Here is a 19,979-nt window from a genome sequence, read left to right on the forward strand (position 1 = left end):
TGCACCAGGAGCAGTTCCCCAGGACAAAGCTGAACCCCAGCAGTCCCCACCGTCCCCATCACCCCCTGCTGCAGAGCAGGGCTGAGTCCTGGCAGCCAGCGGGCAGAGGCCCTGCTCCTCCCGGCACATTCAGCCGGCACCAAGCAGGGCTCCAGGCACGGAGCTGAAGGAAAGGCTGTGAGAAAAGGGACAGGGTGTGAGCAGCAGGAGGGGGGAATGAGAAATGGCTTTGATTTGTCTCAGAGAAGTCTCCCCTAACTTGTCCCTGCCCTTTCCCTTCTGACAGTGCCCCATGCCCAGAGGCAGCAGATGTCCAACAGCAGCTCCATCACACAGTTCCCCCTCCTGGCATCTGCAGAAACACGGGAGATGCAGCTCTTGCACTTCTGGCTCTTCCTGGGCATCTACCTGGCTGCCCTCCTGGGCAACGGCCTCATCATCACCACCATCGCCTGTGACCACCACCTCCACACCCCCATGTACTTCTTCCTTCTCAACCTCTCTATTCTTGACCTGGGCTCCATCTCCACCATTGTCCCCAAATCCATGGCCAATTCCCTCTTGGACACAAGGGCCATTTCCTACTTAGGATGTGCGACATAGATATTTTTTTCTTTTCCTGTGCTACAGCAGAGTTTTATTTCCTCACGGTCATGTCCTACGACCGCTACATTGCCATCTGCAAACCCCTGCACTACGGGACCCTCCTGGGCAGCAGAGCTTGTGTCCACATGGCAGCAGCTGCCTGGGGCGCTGGGTTTCTCAATGATCTGCTGCACACGGCCAATACATTTTCCCTGCCCCTCTGCCAGGGCAATGCTGTGGACCAGTTCTTCTGTGAAATCCCCCACATCCTCCAGCTCTCCTGCTCACAGTCCTACTTGAGGGAGGTTGGGCTTCTTGTGGTTGGTGTCTGTTTATCTTTGGGCTGTTTTGTTTTCATTGTGGTGTCCTATGTGCAGATCTTCAGGGCGGTGCTGAGGATCCCCTCTGAGCAGGGACGGCACAAAGCCTTTTCCATGTGCCTCCCTCACCTGGCTGTGGTCTCCCTGATTGTCAGCACTGGTCTGATTGCCTACTTGAAACCTCCATCCACCTCCTGCCCATCCCTGGACCTCGTGGTGTCATTTCTGTATGCGGTGGTGCCTCCGGCAGTGAACCCCCTCATCTACAGCTTAAGGAATCAGGAGTTCAAGGATGCCTTAGGCAAACTGCCCCACAGGACGCTGTTTCACTGACAATAACCTGCCTGCCCTTATCGACACATTTCCCAAAGTTGATCTCAGGCCAGGAGTCTGCTGGTTTCCTTTGTGATATCCCTACTCAGAGATAATCTTCTGGGTTTATGCTACTTGTCTTGAAGTTTGTTCAGGTAACGTCTGACCCTTCCATAGAGTTGTGTCAGATGTGGCCTGTCCAATCAGAGCTCGTCAATAAAAGGGCATCTCCCAGCTGTGGTGCTTGAAGGTTGAGATTTTCCCCTCCAAATGTGGTGCCAATAAATGCCAATAACTAGGGGTTTTTTTGGGGTTTGTTTATTTTTTTCTTGAAAAGAAACTTCTCCGTGTGTTCTCCCTGTGATTGGATTTAAGCTCATGGTACCATTGGGTTCCACTAAACCAAAGCTCTGTATTTCAAGACTCTCTTCCTGGTGTCCAGTGGCAGTGGAGTTTGCATATGGGCTCCCAATTACCTCCTTCAGGTACTTCACGTACGACAGGACTGGTGGCACATACAAGTCTCTCTCAGAAATGAATTTGGAGGGGTGAGGAGAGGATGGGGACTCATAATCTGCCCTGGGCTGGGAGTGATTGGAGACTCCGAAGGTGAAATACCTGCAAAGGTGATGTCCCCCTAAAGTAAATCCTCAATACGGGTGTCAACCAAACAAGAATTCTGAAGCGCCGTGGGAGTGAGTGGGGAACCAGCAGGCAGAGGGAAGGGAGACCAGAGAGATGTGGGAGCTGCCTGAGGAGGCCCAGGGCGCTCGTGCTGTCCTGGGCAGTGGGGGCAGAGAAGAGGTCAAATGCAGCTGAGGCTGAGGAAAACCTACAATGTGAGTGCAGGAGAGCCTGGGAGTGCCTGGCCTGCGCTTCCTTTAGTCCTTCTTGCAAGCAGCAGCCCTGGGGCTGATGGGCAGCGTGAGAGCCCTCTCTGCCTCTTGGGAGCTGCTGTGCCCTTCCGAGGGGCTGTGGCTGTGGGTGAACGGCCAGAGCTCTGCAGCCCCATTGGATGGGCAGTGCCATGGGGCCAGCCCAGACTGGGCTGCTTCATTGCTCTGGGCTGTTGGAGAGGACAGGGCAGGTGGGGAGAGGCTGGGCTGGAAAGAGCCCAGGAGAGCAAAACACCAGCGTGGAGCTGAGCTGTGAGTGTGCAGGTGAGGGCACCCAGCAGGTGCTCACGGTGCAGAGCCAGCTGGGATGGTGAAGGAAGCAAGGACCAACGGTGCAAAAGAGACGGACCCGGTCTGCGCTGTGTTCTCTGGAGACTGTGAGAAAGCTGCTCCAGGGAAACCATCCCAGATGGGTCCCACGACCCAGACATTTCCATATGTGGCTGAACATCCCATGCCTGAAGAGGGACTTTTACTGCATGGTCACCTCTGTCCTCCTCCTTTGCTCACTGATACCCAACTCCACCACTGTTATCAATAAAAAGGGAACCCATTTCCTACTGACATTTCTTGCACCCCAGTCCCACAGCTCTCGCCACTGCTGGGCTCTCAGCCAAACCCTTTCTCACACAGCTCCAAACACATCAGGGGCTCATGGCCTTGTCTCATCCAACACGGAGAACGTCCATGGATTGGGATCCCCCAGCTGCCCTGGGGCCTTGCTCAGTGTTTCCCCCTGAAAGGTTTCTCAAAGCCCATCTCTCTCAGCCTCTCCTTGTCCATAATGTGCTCCAGGCCCAACCATCCTTCTGGGCTGGGCAGGACTCGCTCCAGGCTGGGCAGGGTCTTCCTTGTGCTGGGAGCCCCGTCCTGGACACAGCAGCCCTGATGTGTCCTGTGGTGGGTTAACCTTGTCCAGCAGACGGACCCCCCCCAGCTGCTCCCTCCCTGCCCGGAACCAACGGGACAGAGGGAGAGAGTGAACCAGAAGAGCTCATGGGCCGAGGGAGAGCGAAGGAGGTCAGGGACCGTCACTGGCACTGGCACAGACGTGGGGACTTGCTGAAGGTCTGTTTAATTTATTGCCTGTTAAAAAGGTTCCGCTTGTGAGAAACAAAGTCTGAAAGGCTGTTGCCATCCCACCTTCTCCCAGCTCATGGGTCAGGAGGAAGGGAAGGAGACTGTCACTGGCAAAGATGTGTGGACTGACGGAAGGTCACCCAACGCAGGTGTAGGACCACGCGCCCCGGCAGCGCCCTGCGAACAGGCAGGTTTGTGCAGGGCAGTGCCCAGAGGCCGCGACGGGGCCTGAGAGCGGTGAAAGGCTCGGGCAGAGAAACGCCTCCTGTGAGGAAAGTCTCCAGGCAGGAGGGATAGGAGCAGCCAATGAGAGGAAACTACAACTGTACCCTAAACCCGAGGCTTTGAGACCTAAACAGAGGCTCCCACCCCCCGCGATTGGCCCGGAGCGCAGGGAGGCTAAAAAGCTAAAAAGGAGCTTTCTGCCAAGACAAAATGGAGGTTTGGACCTTCAAGATGAGACTATGGAGCCTAAAAGAGGCTTTGGGTAATCAAAGACAGGTTAGAACCTGAGAAATGATGATTTCAGCCCCAAGTGTGAGGCAGGGGTCTCCTAGGGAGGTGCTGGGACCGTGCTGGGGACACAGGGCTTGGGGACGAGGACACAGCCGAGGGGACACCGGGGCAGATGGGGACAGTCCAAAAGCCACCATGGGTGATGATGACCCGTCTCCCACCCCCTCGCAGTGGAGGCCCCACCTCCCCCCCCCAGCCCCAGCAGTGGTGGTGCTGGAACCATTGTGACCTCACAACCCAGCACGGCGTGAGGTCCAGCCGGCGCAGCCACAGCGGGGCAGTTCCTGACCAGACAGTGACTGGGAAGGAGCACAGAGCTGTTGAGGAGCCTCTACGCTCAGCTCCACGTCTTTCCCTCACACCACAGCTGACCCACAGCGCTGAAGCATCTCTTAAGCTCATCTCCCCACAACCCCAAGTTTCTTCGTCCCTCAGAATGGCAGAAAGACCCCCCAGTAGCCCCATGGTGGCCTGGGAAGAGGTGGAAGCACCCCAGGAGAGAAGCCCCAGGCTGGAGCCCAATGAAGTGGCCATGATCCAGGCACTGCAGCCCAGTGAGTGAGGGCGAGATTGGGTCAAGGCTTGGAGAAAAGTCTTAGGAGGAGCAGCTGAGGGACCTGGGGTTTAGCCTGGAGAAGAGGAGGCTGAGGGGAGACCTTATCACTGTCTACAACTGCCTGAAAGGAGGTTGTGGACAGCTGGCTGTTGGTTTCTTCTCCTAAGTGATAGGACAAGAGGGAATGGCCTCAAGTTACACCAGGGCAGGTTCAGATTGAACGTTTGGGAACATTTCTTCACCAAAAGGTTTCTCAGGCACTGGAGCGTCTCCCAAGGAGGTGGTGGAGTCACTGTTCCTGAAGGTTTTTAAAAGCCGGGCAGATTAATTGCTCAGGGATCTGGTTTAGTAGTGGATAGGTATGGTTGGGCTCGATGATCTGAAATTTCTTTTCCAGCCTAGGGATTCTATGATGCCGGCATCCCATTTCCTTGGCATAGAAGCAGCCGGAGCCCCACGGGCAGAGGGCATGGCAGGACTGGGATGCCAGGGTTGCTGGGGGCCAGGAGCCACCCCTGCACAGCCTCCATCCTCAGCCAGGCTATGCTTAAAGCCCTTTTCCCTGTTTGGGAAGCTCATTGGCAAGGATGCTGTGTCCCACCAACTCATTTGTGTTTGCCCTCCCTGTAGGCGAGACTCTGCCAGAGAAGAATGAAGAGCACCCAGAGCTCCAACCCAGACGGCATTCTGGGAGCACCTCATTGCATTCTGTTCTCGACAGCAGCAACTCGAGCAGTTCCTGCTCGCATCGTCAGGACGTTTCTGTGAGTAAAGGGACCCAGAACCAGCAGGGCTTACATGGCCTCACTGTCCCTGGGGAGAGGGTTCTTGCTGTCCCCAAGCAAGGACGATCCGGGGGCAGCACTCCAGTGTCCCAGCAGCAGCTCCAGACCTCCTGACCACCAGTGAGCACTGGTGGCCTGTAGGGTCAATAGATGATGTCCATGAGCCCAGCCCTCCTCCTGCTGTCCCGAGGACCCTCCGCTCTCATCCTCTGCCCTGCAGAAACTGCAACCCCTGTGCCCTGCCTTCCTGTGGGCTCTGCTGACAGCACTGCTGGGCGTCTCTTGCAGGAGCCGTTCACGTTGCTCAGCCAAGCAGCACCATGAGGGTGCTCAGCATGACACGTCTTCCCTCCCTTCCTTCCTCCCGCAGGTGTCTGGAGAATACCTCCACTCTTCCCGCTTAACTGACGTTCTCAAGGCCATTGAGGACTTGACTGCAGACAACTTATATGTACGACAGAAGGGCATAAATACCCTGCATATGGCCCTGAGGAACCCTGCCTCTTGTCTGACAGATGTAAGCGCCCTGGGGCTGGATTGCCCTGCCCACCAGCCCTGTCAGGCCTGGTTCTTCCCTTGGTCCCTAACCCAGCTCTCTGGGGCACCTGGAGCCATTCCAAGGCAGCAGAGGGATGGGAAGGGCAGCAGTTGCAGTGGACGCTCGGGACATGGCTGCACTCCAGTGACAGCAGCATCCTTCTCTGTGTCCCCTCCAGGTGCCAAAGATCGTGAGGGTCATCCACGCAAACATGAAGTCCATCCACGTGGAGGAAGCCTGGCACGTCTTGGTCTCGCTCCTTCTCCTGTTGACCCAGCAGAGCCCCAGGGAAGCAGTCAGGAGCCTCTTGAAGGTCTCTCCAACATGTGACAGGTACTGGCCAGGACAATACTGAGAGCTGGCCAAGCCAGAGCCCCACCATCACGTTTCTCCCTGCCACATGGGAAGCCCCCCCCCCCCCAATCCTCCTCCTACCTGCCCAGGTAGGGCCCCTGGGCCCCTCAAGTGATGGGGGTGGGATGGGGCAGGGCTGCAGCCCCACCAGGGTGCAGATGAGCTGACTAGGCATGGGGCAGTGGCTGAGGCAGCGTTGCTGAGCCAGCGCTCTGGATCTGCAGCGCTGCCCTGGCCATGTGGGAGGTGATGATCTCCCTGCCTGTGAGTTTGCGTAACGTCTTGATGGAGCTGCTTGAAGTGCTCCAGGACAAGAGGCTGCGCAGGGTGTTCAGCTGCGCCACGGAGGACAGCTTCATCCTCGTTTTGGCTGTAAGTGACCGTGCTCCCTGCAGGGTTGTGCCTGCATTCCTTGGAAACAGGCACAGCCCCTCCCCTTCTCCCTGCTTCCAAATGGGCACCTCTTGGGGTATACATGGACACAGCCCCTCTGTTTCCCTCCTGCTGCATCCCCTGCCTTGCAGCACTCTGCTTCCCTCCTGCTGCATCCCCTGCACGGCTCTGCAGCATGGACACCTGCGGCAGGGGCAGAGCAAGGGGCAGAGCAGTTGCTGGGGCAGGGCCTTCAGCACAGCCTGAGGTGGCTTCAAGCCTGGGGAGAGGAGACCCTTGCCACTGCCCATGTCTCCCATCTCCTTTGTGCCGGAGAGGCGCAGGGAGCCCAGCAGGCTCTGCAACTCTCACTGCTCTCTGTGTTTCAGCAGCTGCTCTACAATGACATTGGAGCAAAGCAGTTTGCTGCCCTGTACAAAGCCCAGAGGTACCTGAGGCATCCGAGCCCAGTGATGCTCTCGCTGGCACTCAGAGCTCTCGTCATGCTGTCAGAGACACCCAATATGGTGAGTGGGGTGGAGCCAAGTGGAGCTATACTGGCTGCTGGGGCCTGGGGCAGTGGGAATGAGCTGACTTGGCATGGGCTGGGGGTCAGAATGGTGGGTGACAGTTCCAGTCACCCTTCCTGCACTGGAGGGGGCTTGAGAGTGCCTGCGGGACTCTCCAGGCACAGAGGGAAACTAATCCATCTGTCCCTTCAGGCTGGTCAGAAAAGAGGGTGGCTGAGTGAGAGACATGGCTCTCCTGCACTCCCTTCCCATCCTCAAGCTCTCCCTGCATCCCCATCAGCAGCCACTGCCTGCCAGGAGGTGCTGCAGACACTCCTGTCCCACCTGTGGAGAAGCCAAACAGCAGGCGGGCACTCGGCATTTTTGTCATTGTGGTCTTTTCCCCCTTCACAACAACAAAATGGTTTCACACAGGCCAGAAAAATGACGGTCCTTCTGCCAGATGTCATGGAGAACCTGCAGGACGCCAGCAGTGATGTCAGGATGAAGGCCCTGGAACTCCTCAGGAACGTGATGGATCTCATGCCGAGGGAGGAGGCCAGGCCCATTGCTCTGCAACTGGCGGAAAAGCTCCTGCCCTTCTTTGATGATGTAAGGAGCCATGGGAGCCTCAGCCCTGCAGGGTCCTCTGCACTGACGTTGCCCCTAAGTGCAGCCCCGGGGACAGAACACGGACAGGGGGACCCTCCTCACACCTCCCGTGGGGCGGTTCAGGGCTCAGGGCCGTTTGGCCACAGCTGCCGCTCTGCCCCACAGCCCCAGTGCTGGGGATCTGACCCCAAAGCGTCCGCCCTCACATCCGCCACGCTAACACCCTCGCTCGCCATGCGCAGGGAGCAGCTGTGGCTGAATTCCCATTCTCCTCCCTTGCAGGAGCACAGCGAGGTGCGGCGGCTCTCCATCATCCTTTTCAGAGACGCCGTGAAGGCAGTGGAGGGGAGGCACAAGGGGAAGATGAAGAAGAATGTGCAGAGGGCCCTGCTCCCGCTATTCCTCCGCATGAACGACCAGATGGGGAATGTGGCCAAGGTGCGGTGAGCAGTGACCGGGACAGCGAGGACGGGCATGTGGACACCATGAGGGTGGCCTTGGTGTGCAGGGCAAGGGCTGCTGGATGTCAGAGCCTGGGAATGTGTCCCCCCAGGGTCCCACCGCTCCTCTCATTCCCTGCGCTGGTCCCACCACTGCCGGCTACAGAGGAGGGTGGGGAGATAGGGTCCCCTCACAGCCCCTCTCTACACAGTCTGCCTTCCCCTAGCCCAGATCCAGGGTCCCAGCAGCACCGGAGAACCTGGCACAGACATTTGCCAGCCCTGCCCTGCCTCCTTCAGCAGGAGCAGCCCAAGGCCAGTGGACACACAAGTCCCTTCAGGCTTCCCAGCTCTCCCTGCAGGTGTGGGAGGCCAGGGCTTTGAGCCCCAAGCCCTGTCCCCAGGGCTGTGCCAGAGACCCCCAGGGCTTTGGGCCAGGGTCTGCCACAGCTCCCAGAGAACATTGCAGGCAATTCCCAGGGGTGCAGCCCTGCTTCCCCAGCTCCCCTTGCACCGGGACAGTGACCTCAGTGTGCGCCAAGGGGGCTGCACGTCCAGGGTGAGGAGAGCCAGCTCGTTCCCCAGCCGGGGGCAGGGAGAGCAGTGGTAAGGCAGATGGAGCTGGAGGGGGACCCACCCTGCATCCTGGAATCAGAGCTGGGCCCACTCGGAGCACAGAATGAAGGAGCGGGACAGCCACGCGTCCTGCTGGAGGATGAGTGAGCAGTGGCCAAGGTGGCCAAGAAGGCCAATAGCATCTTGGCTTGCATCAGGAACTGTGTGGTAAACAGGACCAGGGAAGTGATTGTGCCCCTGGACTCAGTACTGGTGAGGCCACACCTCAAATCCTAGGTTCAGTTTTGGATCCCGCACTATAAGAAGGACATTGAGGTCCTGAAGTGCATCCAAAGAAGAGCGACAAAGCTGATGAAAGGGCTGCAGAAAAAATCTTACAAGTAGCAGCTGAGGAACCTGGGGTTGTTTAGCCTGGAGAAGAAAGGGCTGAGGGGAGATCATATCACTGAGTTCCGGCTCAGACCCTGCTGGAAATAGCTCAGAGCTTGGGTGAGAGGAGGAGGATGCCAGGTCTCCTTCCCTGGGCTGTGGCACCGTCTCTCAGCCTCTGCTTCTCTGCAGGCTTCCAGAGACACCCTCCTGGTCTGCTCAGAGTTCCTGGAGTGGGAGAAACTTGACTGCCTGGCCCGGACGTATGAGACCACCCTGATCGGAGAGTGCTTGGTGAGGAGAACCCCGAAGCCCCAGGCCGGGCTGGATGAGCGCTCTCCCCCATGCCCGTGAGCCCGGAGCCTGGAGCCGCTTCCTCCTTCCCTGCCCTCGAGCATGGACCCCCCACGGGCTCCTTCCAGCTCCACTCCCCTCCCTGCCCCTGGATGCTGAAGGAGATGCTGGCCCAGCCCAGCCCTGGCAGTGGGACAGGGCAGGTCTGGGCACACCCAGGCTCTCTCTGAACCTCAGCCCCAGCTGGCTCCTGGCTGGGAGGGAAGGAGGATGCTGGGAGAGAGGACTGCTCCAGTGGCTGCAGAGCATCTCAACCAGCTCCATGTCCTTGTGCACCTTCCAGCTGGAGCGCAACAGGAGCCAAGCGGACAAATTCCTGCGCCAGAGCCTGCCCTACCTGCGGGACCCTCAGGCCAGCTTGCGCACGGCGGCCATCAGGTTTCTAGGTGAGCCACCACCCCCACGTCCCTCTCCAATCTTTGTGATCTCTAAGGTCCCTTCCAACCCAAAGCATTCCATGATTCTAGGACTTTATAAGGGCACAGAGTGATAAGACGAGAACAATGGCTTTAAATTGGAGGGGGGGAAATGTAGATCAGACTTTAGGAAGAGATTCTTCATGATGAAGGTGGGGAGGCCCTGGCTCAGGTTGCCCAGAGAAGTTGTGGTTGCCCCATCCCTGGAGGTGTTCAACACTGGGTTGCATAGGGCAGCCTGGTCCAGTGGGAGCCGTCCCTGCCCATGGCAGATGGATGGAACCGGATGGGCTTTGAGGTCCCTTCCAACCCAACCCATGATTTCACGATTCTAACTTGCCGTCAAACAGAACTCCAAGATCCTCTCCCTGGAGCTGCTCAAGGCCAGGTTGGATGGGGCTTTGAGCAGCCTAATCCAGTGGGAGGTGTCCCTGTCCATGGCAAGGGTTTGAAACTGGATGGGCTTTGAGGGCCCTTCCAACCCAATCCATTCTGTGATTCTCCTGGCAGCCTGGCCCCAGTTCCCACCGCTGCGCTGGCAGCACAGGACAGCCCAGTGGCTGCTGGAGGCCTGGTTGTCCCGAGGAGTGCCCACCACACCAGGGGGATCAGGAGCCAAGCTTCATCCCTGCACCCTGGGCACTGTCCGTCCTGGGGTCACCCTGCACCAGGGCCGGGAACTGGGAGTGCTGGGGAGCAGGAGGTGTGACCGAGTACTCTGTCCAGGTCTAGCCACACGCTGCCTGAAGAACCGGAGCTCAGAGAAGCTGCTGGAGATCTGCGACGGTGAGGAGGGGCAGGGCTGGGGCTGGTGGGGCAAGGATAGAGCCTGGGCAGAACTGCCATGATTCATTCTGCTCCAGGGAAATGCTCCAGGGGCAGAGGAACATGTCAGGGGCAGATGGGCTTTTCCTGAGCAGGAGTTTCCAGCTGGGCTCTGTCTCAGCTGCTCCTCCTGGCCGAGCAAAGAGATGAGCGGGGCTGGGAGGGGCTGGGGGGACTCCTGGAGGTCCCTAAAGGCAGTGGGGTTCACCTCTGGGGAGACCTTAGAGGAACATTCTGGTACGGAAAGGGGCTCCAGGAAAGCTGAGGAGGGGCTCTGGATCAGGGAGTGCAGGGATGGGAGGAGGGGAATGGTTTTGAGCTGAAAGAGGGGAGATTGAGGTGAGATCTTAGGGAGAAATGTTATCCTGTGAGGGTGGGGAGGCCCTGGCCCAGGTTGCCCAGAGAAGTGTTGCCTGTCCCACCCTTCAGGTGTTCAAGGGCAAGTTGTATGGGGCTTTGAGAACCTGATGCAGTGGGAGGTGTCCCTGCCCATGGCACAGGGGTTGGAACTGGATGGTCTTTAAGGTCCTTTCCAACCCAAACCATTCCATGAATCTCTGATCTCTGCTTCCTGCCCTTGCAGCCCTTCTGCCCTTGAGGGAGGACGCAGATATCTGTGTCAGCTCCCTGGCAATTCAGACCTTCTACATCCTGTCGAAAGAGAGGCCAACTCCAAGATGGAGACTGCGGTGTCTGTGCTGGTGGCCCTTCTGAGCCTTGGAGAGACCGAGTTCTCCTCCCAGAGTGGCCACATCCCAATATTTCTTGTCTTCAATAAACCTGGAAGAACAAGCTATGTCCCGTGGTGGTTTCTATGATTCTATGTTCATAATTGTGCAGATCTCGATTTCCCAAGCCCAGCTGTAAGGGGAGCTGTGAACAGTCTCTGTTGTTCCTGACGGCGCTGATCCCATCACAAGCAACGCCGGCAGCAATTGCACAGAGAACACAGCGGCTCCGCGCAGACAGCGGCGAAAGCCTCCATGCCCGAGGCTGCAGGACGGAGGGGCCCATCCCCAAGCTCTGAACCGAGCACAGCCCAGGGCTGGTGGGCGAGACAAAAAGGAGTTACTACTACAAGCAGTGGAATATTTTGACATAGGGCAAAGCAGAGTTAAGGTCTTTTAAGTAATTGTATTTTTTGAAAGTTAGACAGAATGTCTCTCTGAGAGCAGGTTTTCTTTCCGACAGAGATTTCCAGACATGGCTCATTCTTTGGAGATGACAACACCATGTGAAATGCTCTGCCCCAGACCTTGTCCACTAGGATGCCATTTCTGAGTATCAGAAAGAGAAGGGGACTGGATTTCCCTTGGGCAGATTGTGTCTTTCCTTCTTTCTACAACCCAGACCTTCTATGACTCTGCTCTTCCATGACCTGGACCTTTCATTACCTGAAACTTCCATGACCTGAATCCTCTATGACCAGACGTTTACAGTGTCTGCCTCTCCTGTGACCCGAGCCTTCTGTGACCTCACTCCTCTGTTGAGTCTTCTACGACCCAACATTTATATGACCCTTCTATGACTCTTTTATGACCCAAGTCTCTTATGTCCTGGCTACTCAATAAATGGTGCTCCTCTGTTCCTTCTATGACCCAGCATTTCTATGACCCGATGCTTGTATTACACCAGTACGAGTGAACTCTTCTATGCTCCTACTCTTCTGTCACCTAACTCTTCCATGAATTCTCTATCACCCAAATCATCTATGATATGAGTCTTCTATGTCCCAACACTTCTTAAACATGAGCCTTCTATGACCCAACTCTTCTCTGACTCTTTTATGACTTTCTATGATCCGACTCTGTGACCCGACTCCTCTATGAGCAGCATAATCTATGACCCAACTGTTCCATGACCCAACTCTAATATGACCTTTCTGTGACTGAACTCTTCTATTTCTCCTCTATGACCTGACCCTTCTCTGCCCCACCTCTCATATGTCCAGGCCAGTCTATGACTCCAGCCTTCTGTGACCCAACCCTTCTATGACCTGACTGTTGTCTGAGTTTTTTCACGTGACCTTCTATGACTCAAGACTTCTCTAACATGAATCATCTATGCTGCAACACTTCAATGATCAGAAAGATCTATGACCAGACTCTTCTATGACCCAACTCTTCTGGGACTCAATTCTTCCATGACCTAACTGTTCTATTAAGCAACCCCACCATTAACTGACCCTTCTATGATCTGACCCTCAATAACCTCTCTTTTCTGTGAGTCTTCTATGACCTGATTCATATGAGCTGTGTCTCCTATGACCCAATACTTCTTTGACCTGACTCTGCTATGACTCGACCCTTCTATGACCTGGCACTTCTATGACATGACCTTTCTATGACCCAACTCATCTATCAGCCTCGTATGACCCAACACTTCTATGTAACTTCCAAAACAAACTCTTCTATGACTTGCCTCACTAACTCCATCACCCCACTCTTCTGTGACTCCTCTATCACTCAGCTCTTCAAACACCTGAGCCTTCTGTGAACCAAGCCTTCTACTGACCCAACACTTCTCTAACCTTTCTATGGCTTTCTATGACCCAACTCTTCTCTGATCCAAATACTCTATGACAAAACCCTTCTATGATCAATCTTTATATGACCAGACACCTCTATTACCTGACATTTCTATGGCCTGACCCTTTTATAACACTATGGCCCAACTCTGCTATGACGCTTCATGACTTGATTCTTCTATGACTTGACTGATCTATGACTCATCAATGACCTGACCCTTCTATGACCGCTCTCTGACCAAACTCTTCTAAAACCCAACTAAATTCTCAAACTTCTTTGGCTCAGCTCTTCCATTACCAAAATATTCTGGGATACTTTTGTGATCTGAATCTTCCATGACCCGAGACTTCCAGGACCCAACATTTCTATGAACCTTCTAAAACTGAACTCCTCTATTACTCCTCTAAGACCCAACATTTCTGTGACTGGACTCTACTCACACCCAAGTTTCCTGACATTCTTCTAAGGACTGACCCATCTATGACCCAACCCTTCTACAACTCCATGAAGCTGTGTGAGAGCCTTGGCAAATTCCAAATACAGCCCGGTATTTGGAATGACATGTAATTACTGCTCTGAATTTAATTTGGCAATGTGAGAATGTTCATGACACCAGTGTCATTGCAGCCCAAGCCAGATCTGCCTGCCCAGGGCTGGGGGTCAGGGCTTGGCCATTCTGCTTCATCAAGCAAACCCAGGCTTTCCTCAGCATCACAGCTGCCTGCACAGCACCTTTGCCTGCCTGCAATCATGGCCTCCAATTCTGAGCTCTAACGAGTCCCTGGGGAGGCTTTGTCAGGAACAATCCTCACTGAGACCAATTAAGACTTCAAGGTACTCTGAGTTCTGGTTTTGACTTCTTGAGATGTTTCTTCAGTCTCTTCTAAGGAGCTGAGATTCCAGGACTCATCAGCAAATCCACCCTGGGTCTCATTAAAATACAGAAAGCCTTAATGAGCTCTTTCTCTGCCTGGAGATTTCTTCAGGTCTTCAAGCCTTGTACAGCTCCTTAGAGTCATTTCCCGGTGTAGTTAAAGAGGAAGATTTCAAAGTGCACCTAAGAAATATATATTCAGCTCCGAGAACAGATAACGGAAACATGGGCATTGATACCGAGTGCCATCTCAGGAGGTCTGGGCAGCGTGGAAAAGCATCCCTTGAGGTCTGACCATGAGTGGACAGCCTTGCTCCTCACCTCCCCAACCCCAGCATTTCTGGCAGTGACCCCATGGGACTTGCATCTGTTTTCCAGAGAAAGGGCTGCCTTGGGCTGCTCCTCTGCTGCTGAGCTGGGCTGGGCTCCTGGCACGGAGGGAGCTGGTGGCAAGTGGGCAGCGCTACAAAGAGCCATCTCTGGGCAGGAGCAGCTCCTCTGCAAAGCCCAGCAGGGCTGAGGGCACTGCCTGCAGGCAGCGAGGGCAGAGGAGGGAGGCACAGAGAGGGGAAAGGCACGGTGGGGTGGGAGGGTGCTGGGAGCAACCTGAGGCAGGAACCTTCTCAAGGTGAGTCTCTGGCTGTAGGACAATGCAGGTGCTGTTCCTGGAAGCATCTCCTAAATCCGACCCATCCCATGGGTTCCAGGCTCTGTCAGGATGTCTCTCCCAGTGTCTCTGCTGTGGAGGAGAAGAACGTGCTGCTGAGCAGTTGTTCCGTGCTTCCCTGTCAGAGAGACGGGGCATGAGGGCTGCCTTGTGCTGGGGAAGAGTGCAGCGCTGGGCACTCAGAGGGGTCCCGGTCTGTCCTTGAGAGCAGGGTCCCTGCCCCCCAGGCTCTGTTTGCTGGAGCAGGGACTCTGCTGCCTGTCAAGGTCAGTGCTCAGCCTGCCTGGGAAGCTCCCCGTGGTGCCGTGGGGAGAAGCTGTGAGGGGAAGGAGCAGCTCATGGCTGGAGGTGGTCATTCTGTTTTCCAGACTACATTGTGTACATCAGAGCTGCTCACAGCTCCAGATCACCCCAGGACATTTTTGAGGTGAAGATCAAGACAGAGATTGTGTTATGGAGAAGAAGTTTTCTGAGATTGTGTTTTCACTTTCCTCCTCTTTGGGAATTTTTTGGGAGAAAAGAGAAAAGAGGCTATTGTGCTTGAACAAATCACAACGGCTCATGAGCTATAAATTTGTGTGGTCAGTAGGCCTGATAGCAGCCTCCTGAAGTGCCTTTAGCCACTCCTCTGCCTATCGATAACACCAGCATCACCTCTGCTGGACCCATCAAGTTATTCCACCCTTTTATACCTCCAAACTGGAACACGCACACAGACAGTGCCTTCCAAACGGGCACGTTTTTGTGGGGGAATGCAGAGAGGATGGGATGGGGTCTGTAACCACTGACAAGGAGAAGACATGGGACAGTGATACATCTTCTAGGCAGAAAACCTCCAGGCAGAAGAGATAGGATCAGGGAATGAAAGGAAAATTAAAACAGAGATATTGTGTGAAGGAGAATTCGGAGAGCTCTGTGTGCTCCCCTCCAGGGCAGCCCCTTCCTCTGAGCAAGCCCCCTTGCCTCCTCTCCCACCCAGCAAAGCCTCTGCCCTCAGGGCTCTGGGCTCCAGGGCTGAACCCCCTCCTCTGCAGCCACAGCTCCAGTGCCCTCTCCAGAGCCCAGGGGCTGAGAGCAACTGCCCGGCAAGGTTGGTGTCTGGGAGGGGGCGAGCACAGCTGGGGAAGGGGAACGCTGTCTGTGTGCCCGGCTGCCTCTGCCCTGGCCTCTCGCAGACAGACCCTCACTCTCTTTCTCCCTCTTTCTCCCCTTGTCTCTGTTCTTGCTGTTGTTTTCTCATTCTCGCTGCCAGGCTCTCTGGGGATGGGAGTTTCAGCAGCAGTGTCTCCCACTGAGGTGATGGCTCCTTTCCTGCAGTTGTGTCCATGGAAACCTGTGTCCCAGCTTTTCCTCTGAGCTATGAGGCTGTGGGTAATGCAGTCAGTGGGAGTGGGGAAGGAGATGAATCTCCCTTCATCAAATGCCATCATAGAATCACCAGGTTAAAAAAGATCTCTTAGATCATCAAGTCCAACCATTCCTATCTGCCACTAAACCATGTCATGAGGACACTTGGCTGTCCTTGAGGTGTCCTCCCAAGCCGTGAGCTTCTCTCCAGGCTGCAAAGCTTTCCTATTGCATCTTGGTGTTTCCTGAAAGCTCCATGGAGGAGCACAGAGATGCTACAAGAGAGAAAATGCTGTTGGGTTTGTGAAATGAACCGTGTGTGTCCTGGGATGAAAGTGGGTGCTGAGACCTTAGGAAAGGGTGAGACACAGTGGTGTGAGGTGAATCCCTCTGCTCTCAGCAGGGCCTGGTGGATTTTTGGGGTAACACGGGAGTGTGATTCCCTCCATCTCAGAAAGGTGCAAGCCCAGCGCAGCTGGGAAGAAGAGCGAGAGACAGAGCAGCTCCCACCCCTCTGCACTGAGCCACAGGCACTGCTCTCACCTCGCAGGACTCCCTCTGCTCTCACTCAGTGCAGCGAAGATGCTGAGGCTTTCTGACATCCCCAAGAGCAGTAGACAGTGATCTGTAAAAGAATCGTTGAACTCCCTTACCTGGCTTCACCATTCCCCTTCCTTATGATGACATGGAGATGGTCTTTGCAAAATGTCTTTAATTATCTCAGAGATGTCTCCCTTAACTTGTTTTTTCCTCCTATGACAGCACCAAGTGTCTAAAGGCAGAAGATGTCCAACAGCAGTTCCATCACCCAGTTCCTCCTCCTGGCATTCGCAGACACACGGCAGCTGCAGCTCTTGCACTTCTGGCTCTTCCTGGGCATCTATCTGGCTGCCCTCCTGGGCAATGGCCTCATCATCATCGCTGTAGCCTGTGACCATTGCCTGCATACCCCCATGTATTTCTTTCTTTTCAACCTCTCCCTCCTCGACCTGGGATCCATCTCAACCATTGTCCCCAAATCCATGGCCAATTCCCTCTGGGACACCAGAGCCATCTCCTATGCAGGATGTGCTTCTCAAGTCTTTCTCTTTCTATTTTTCATTTCAGCAGAGTTATTCCTTCTCACGGTCATGTCCTACGACCGCTACGTTGCCATCTGCAAACCCCTGCACTACGGGACCCTCCTGGGCAGCAGAGCTTGTGTCCACATGGCAGCAGCTGCCTGGGGCGCTGGGTTTCTCACTGCTCTGCTGCACACGGCCAATACATTTTCCCTGCCCCTCTGCCAGGGCAATGCTGTGGACCAGTTCTTCTGTGAAATCCCACAGATCCTCAAGCTCTCCTGCTCATGTTCCTACCTCAGGGAAGCTGGGATTATTGTGTTAAGTGCTTGTTTAGTGTTTGGCTGTTTTGTTTTCATTGTGGTGTCCTATGTGCAGATCTTCAGGTCAGTGCTGAGGATCCCCTCTGAGCAGGGACGGCACAAAGCCTTTTCCACGTGCCTCCCTCACCTGGCCGTGGTCTCCCTGTTTATCAGCATGGCAGTGTTTGTCCACTTGAAGAGCCCTTACATCTCTTCCCCATCCCCAGACCTGTTGATTGGAGTTCTGTACTCAGTGGTTCCTCCAGCAGTGAACCCCCTCATCTACAGCATGAGGAACCAGCAGCTCAAGGGTGCGGTGTGGAAGCTGATAACTGGATGTTTCCCTAAACAAATAAACAGCCCAGGTTCGTCTGCATAGCAGGAGATTTAACTCAGACTATCATCATTTGTTGTTGGGGGAGAGGGGGTGTTTTAGGTGTTTTTAATTCTGAGAACTTTGTCATCCCCTTTCTAATTTGCTGTCTGGTTTTGTTTTCTGCATGAGTGGCTGTGTGAATAAGAATTCATTCTATCTATGTGTTTCCACAAAATTAAGCACCCTACAGGAACTATTCTTTCCTGAGCCCCTTCATCCAAGGCCTTTTGGAGATGCAGGGGCAGCTCCTGTGTGCGTAGGTGGAGAGAAAAGAGTCCCAGCACGGCAGCACTGCCAGACAGCAGCGCTTGATCTCCCAGAGCTGTTGTCTCTCCCTTCCACACTCTCCTCCTCACCCCTTGCCTTGCTGGAAGGCCTGAGGGCTCTGAGCTTGGTCACAGCGGTGCTGCGAGGCAGTGCTGTGCCCGCAGGCAGGGACGGGCAGTGGGCACTTGTGGGACAGAGCTGCCTCCAGAACAGCCTTTCCATAGAGCAAGGGGATCTCCTCAGGGCAGGGCATGAAGGTTTAGGGCTTCTGCTTAAGTTTCTCTTAAGAATGTGACCAAGGAAGTGACTCAGAGATGAAAACACCAGTGTCCAGCTCAAGAGTTTTGGTGTGTGAGGCTGGGACAGGCTGCAGAGCACTTGCTCTTCTCCAGGAACATCTCTTTCCCTAGGAGAGGGTGTCCAGTCCTGGTTCCCTCTCTGTGCAGCCCACAAGGCCACTTTTATGACCCAACTTTCTCGGTTTGGGCCCTTCTGTGTCCTGACCCTCACATGACCCAACTCTTTCATGAATATTTTATAACCTGACTCTCCTGTCACCCTTCTGTGATGCGACTCTTTAAAGACCCAACTCTTGAATTATTCGACTTTTCTATACCTCTACTCTGAATTGACTCTTGTGTGACCCAACTCTTCTATCACTCTTCTGTGAGCCTGCTCTTCTATAATCCCACTTTTCTGTCACCTTTCTTTGACCCAACTCTTCTATGATCCTTTTCTTCTATGACTCAGTTCTTCTACGACCCGACTCTTCTGTGACCCTTCTGTGACCTGACACTTCTATCACCTAACAGTACTATGACCCAGCTCTTCTCTGACCCAACACTTCTATGATCTGACCATTCTACCACCCTTCTATGACCTGACCCTTGTACGACTCTACACCTCTATGACCCTTCTATGAAACATTATCTATGACGCTACTCTTCAATGACCTCATTTTTCTATTACTCTTCTATGACACGACACCTTCTATCAGCCAACTCTTCTATAACAATTCTATACCCTGAGTCTTCTTCAGTCCCTCTGTCACATGACCCTTCAATGACCCAACTCTTCTATGACTCTTCTATGACCTCTACGCACCTCTGACCTGACCCTTCCATGACCCGACTCTTCCATTACACTTTAATGACCCAGCTCCTAAATATTCTATGACCCCACACTTCTATGACTCTTCTGTGACCTGACACTTCTAGGACCATTCAGTGACCACCCCCTTCTGTGACCTGAACCTTCCATGACATGACTGTTCTCTGACCCTTCTATAACCCAACCCCCGTATCACCCGACTCATCCATGACCCTTCTAAGACCCAACTCTTCTATTTCCTGACTCTTCTACAACCTTTCTCTGACCCAAATCTTCTATGACTTTTTCTATGGCCCCGACCCTCCTGGGATCCGACTCTCCTTCGATCTTTCTATGAAACTGCTATGACACGACTCTTCTATGACCCAGTTCTTTTATGACCCACGTCTTCTTTGACCCCAGCATTCTATGACCCGACCTTTCTATGGGATCTCATAGTCAATGAGCCAACCAGGTGCCTTCTGCTGGCCTGTCAGAGACACTGCCAGATGTGAGCTTCAAAGCACACATCCCAGCCATGAGTCAAGGGCTGACCTCTCTGCTGCTTCAGAAATCGGTGACCTCACAGTCTCTTTCCCAGCCATGTTCCTGCTGTTGGCCTGTTCCCTCCAGAGGGAGAGGTGACTTCACAGCCCCCTTCATGGCCTGTGCCTTCCTACTGGGTGATGGGTTCTTGAGACACACTGGGCCACATGACACGTTGTCCACCCAAAGGAATGGCAGGAAGATGTGCCAGGGGAGGTTTAAGTTTGATATCAGAAGAAGGTCCCTTCACACTCAGGACATCCTCTTTCAGCTGAAAGAAGGGACATTGAGATGAGACCTCAGGACGAAATGTTTCCCTGTGAGGGTGGGGAGGCACTGGCTCAGGTTGCCCAGAGAAGTGGTGGCTGCCCCATACCTGAAGGTGTTCTAGGTGAGTTTGGATGGGGCTTGGAGGAACCTGATCCAGTGGGAGGTGTCCCTGTCGAAGGCAGGGAGGTGGAACTGAATGGCCAAGAGGAAGGCTGAGGTTCCATAAATGCTTTCAGG

The 19,979-nt window shown here is 54.5% G+C and overlaps 2 protein-coding genes across 2 annotated transcripts; both read left to right on the forward strand.

The window, feature by feature from the left end:
• The first annotated feature begins 653 nt into the window (after nt 1–653).
• On the forward strand, nt 654–1,238 carry LOC128850617 (olfactory receptor 14A16-like). The gene has a single exon (XM_054055586.1). It carries the CDS (start codon nt 654–656, stop codon nt 1,236–1,238), a length of 585 nt encoding a protein of 194 aa, XP_053911561.1.
• Nucleotides 1,239–16,616: 15,378 nt separating this feature from the next.
• Nucleotides 16,617–17,573, forward strand: LOC128850618 (olfactory receptor 14A16-like). The gene has a single exon (XM_054055587.1). It carries the CDS (start codon nt 16,617–16,619, stop codon nt 17,571–17,573), a length of 957 nt encoding a protein of 318 aa, XP_053911562.1.
• Nucleotides 17,574–19,979: the final 2,406 nt, after the last annotated feature.

The sequence above is a fragment of the Cuculus canorus genome, unplaced genomic scaffold (assembly GCF_017976375.1).
Source record: "Cuculus canorus isolate bCucCan1 unplaced genomic scaffold, bCucCan1.pri scaffold_121_arrow_ctg1, whole genome shotgun sequence".
Taxonomy (NCBI): Eukaryota; Metazoa; Chordata; class Aves; order Cuculiformes; family Cuculidae; genus Cuculus; species Cuculus canorus.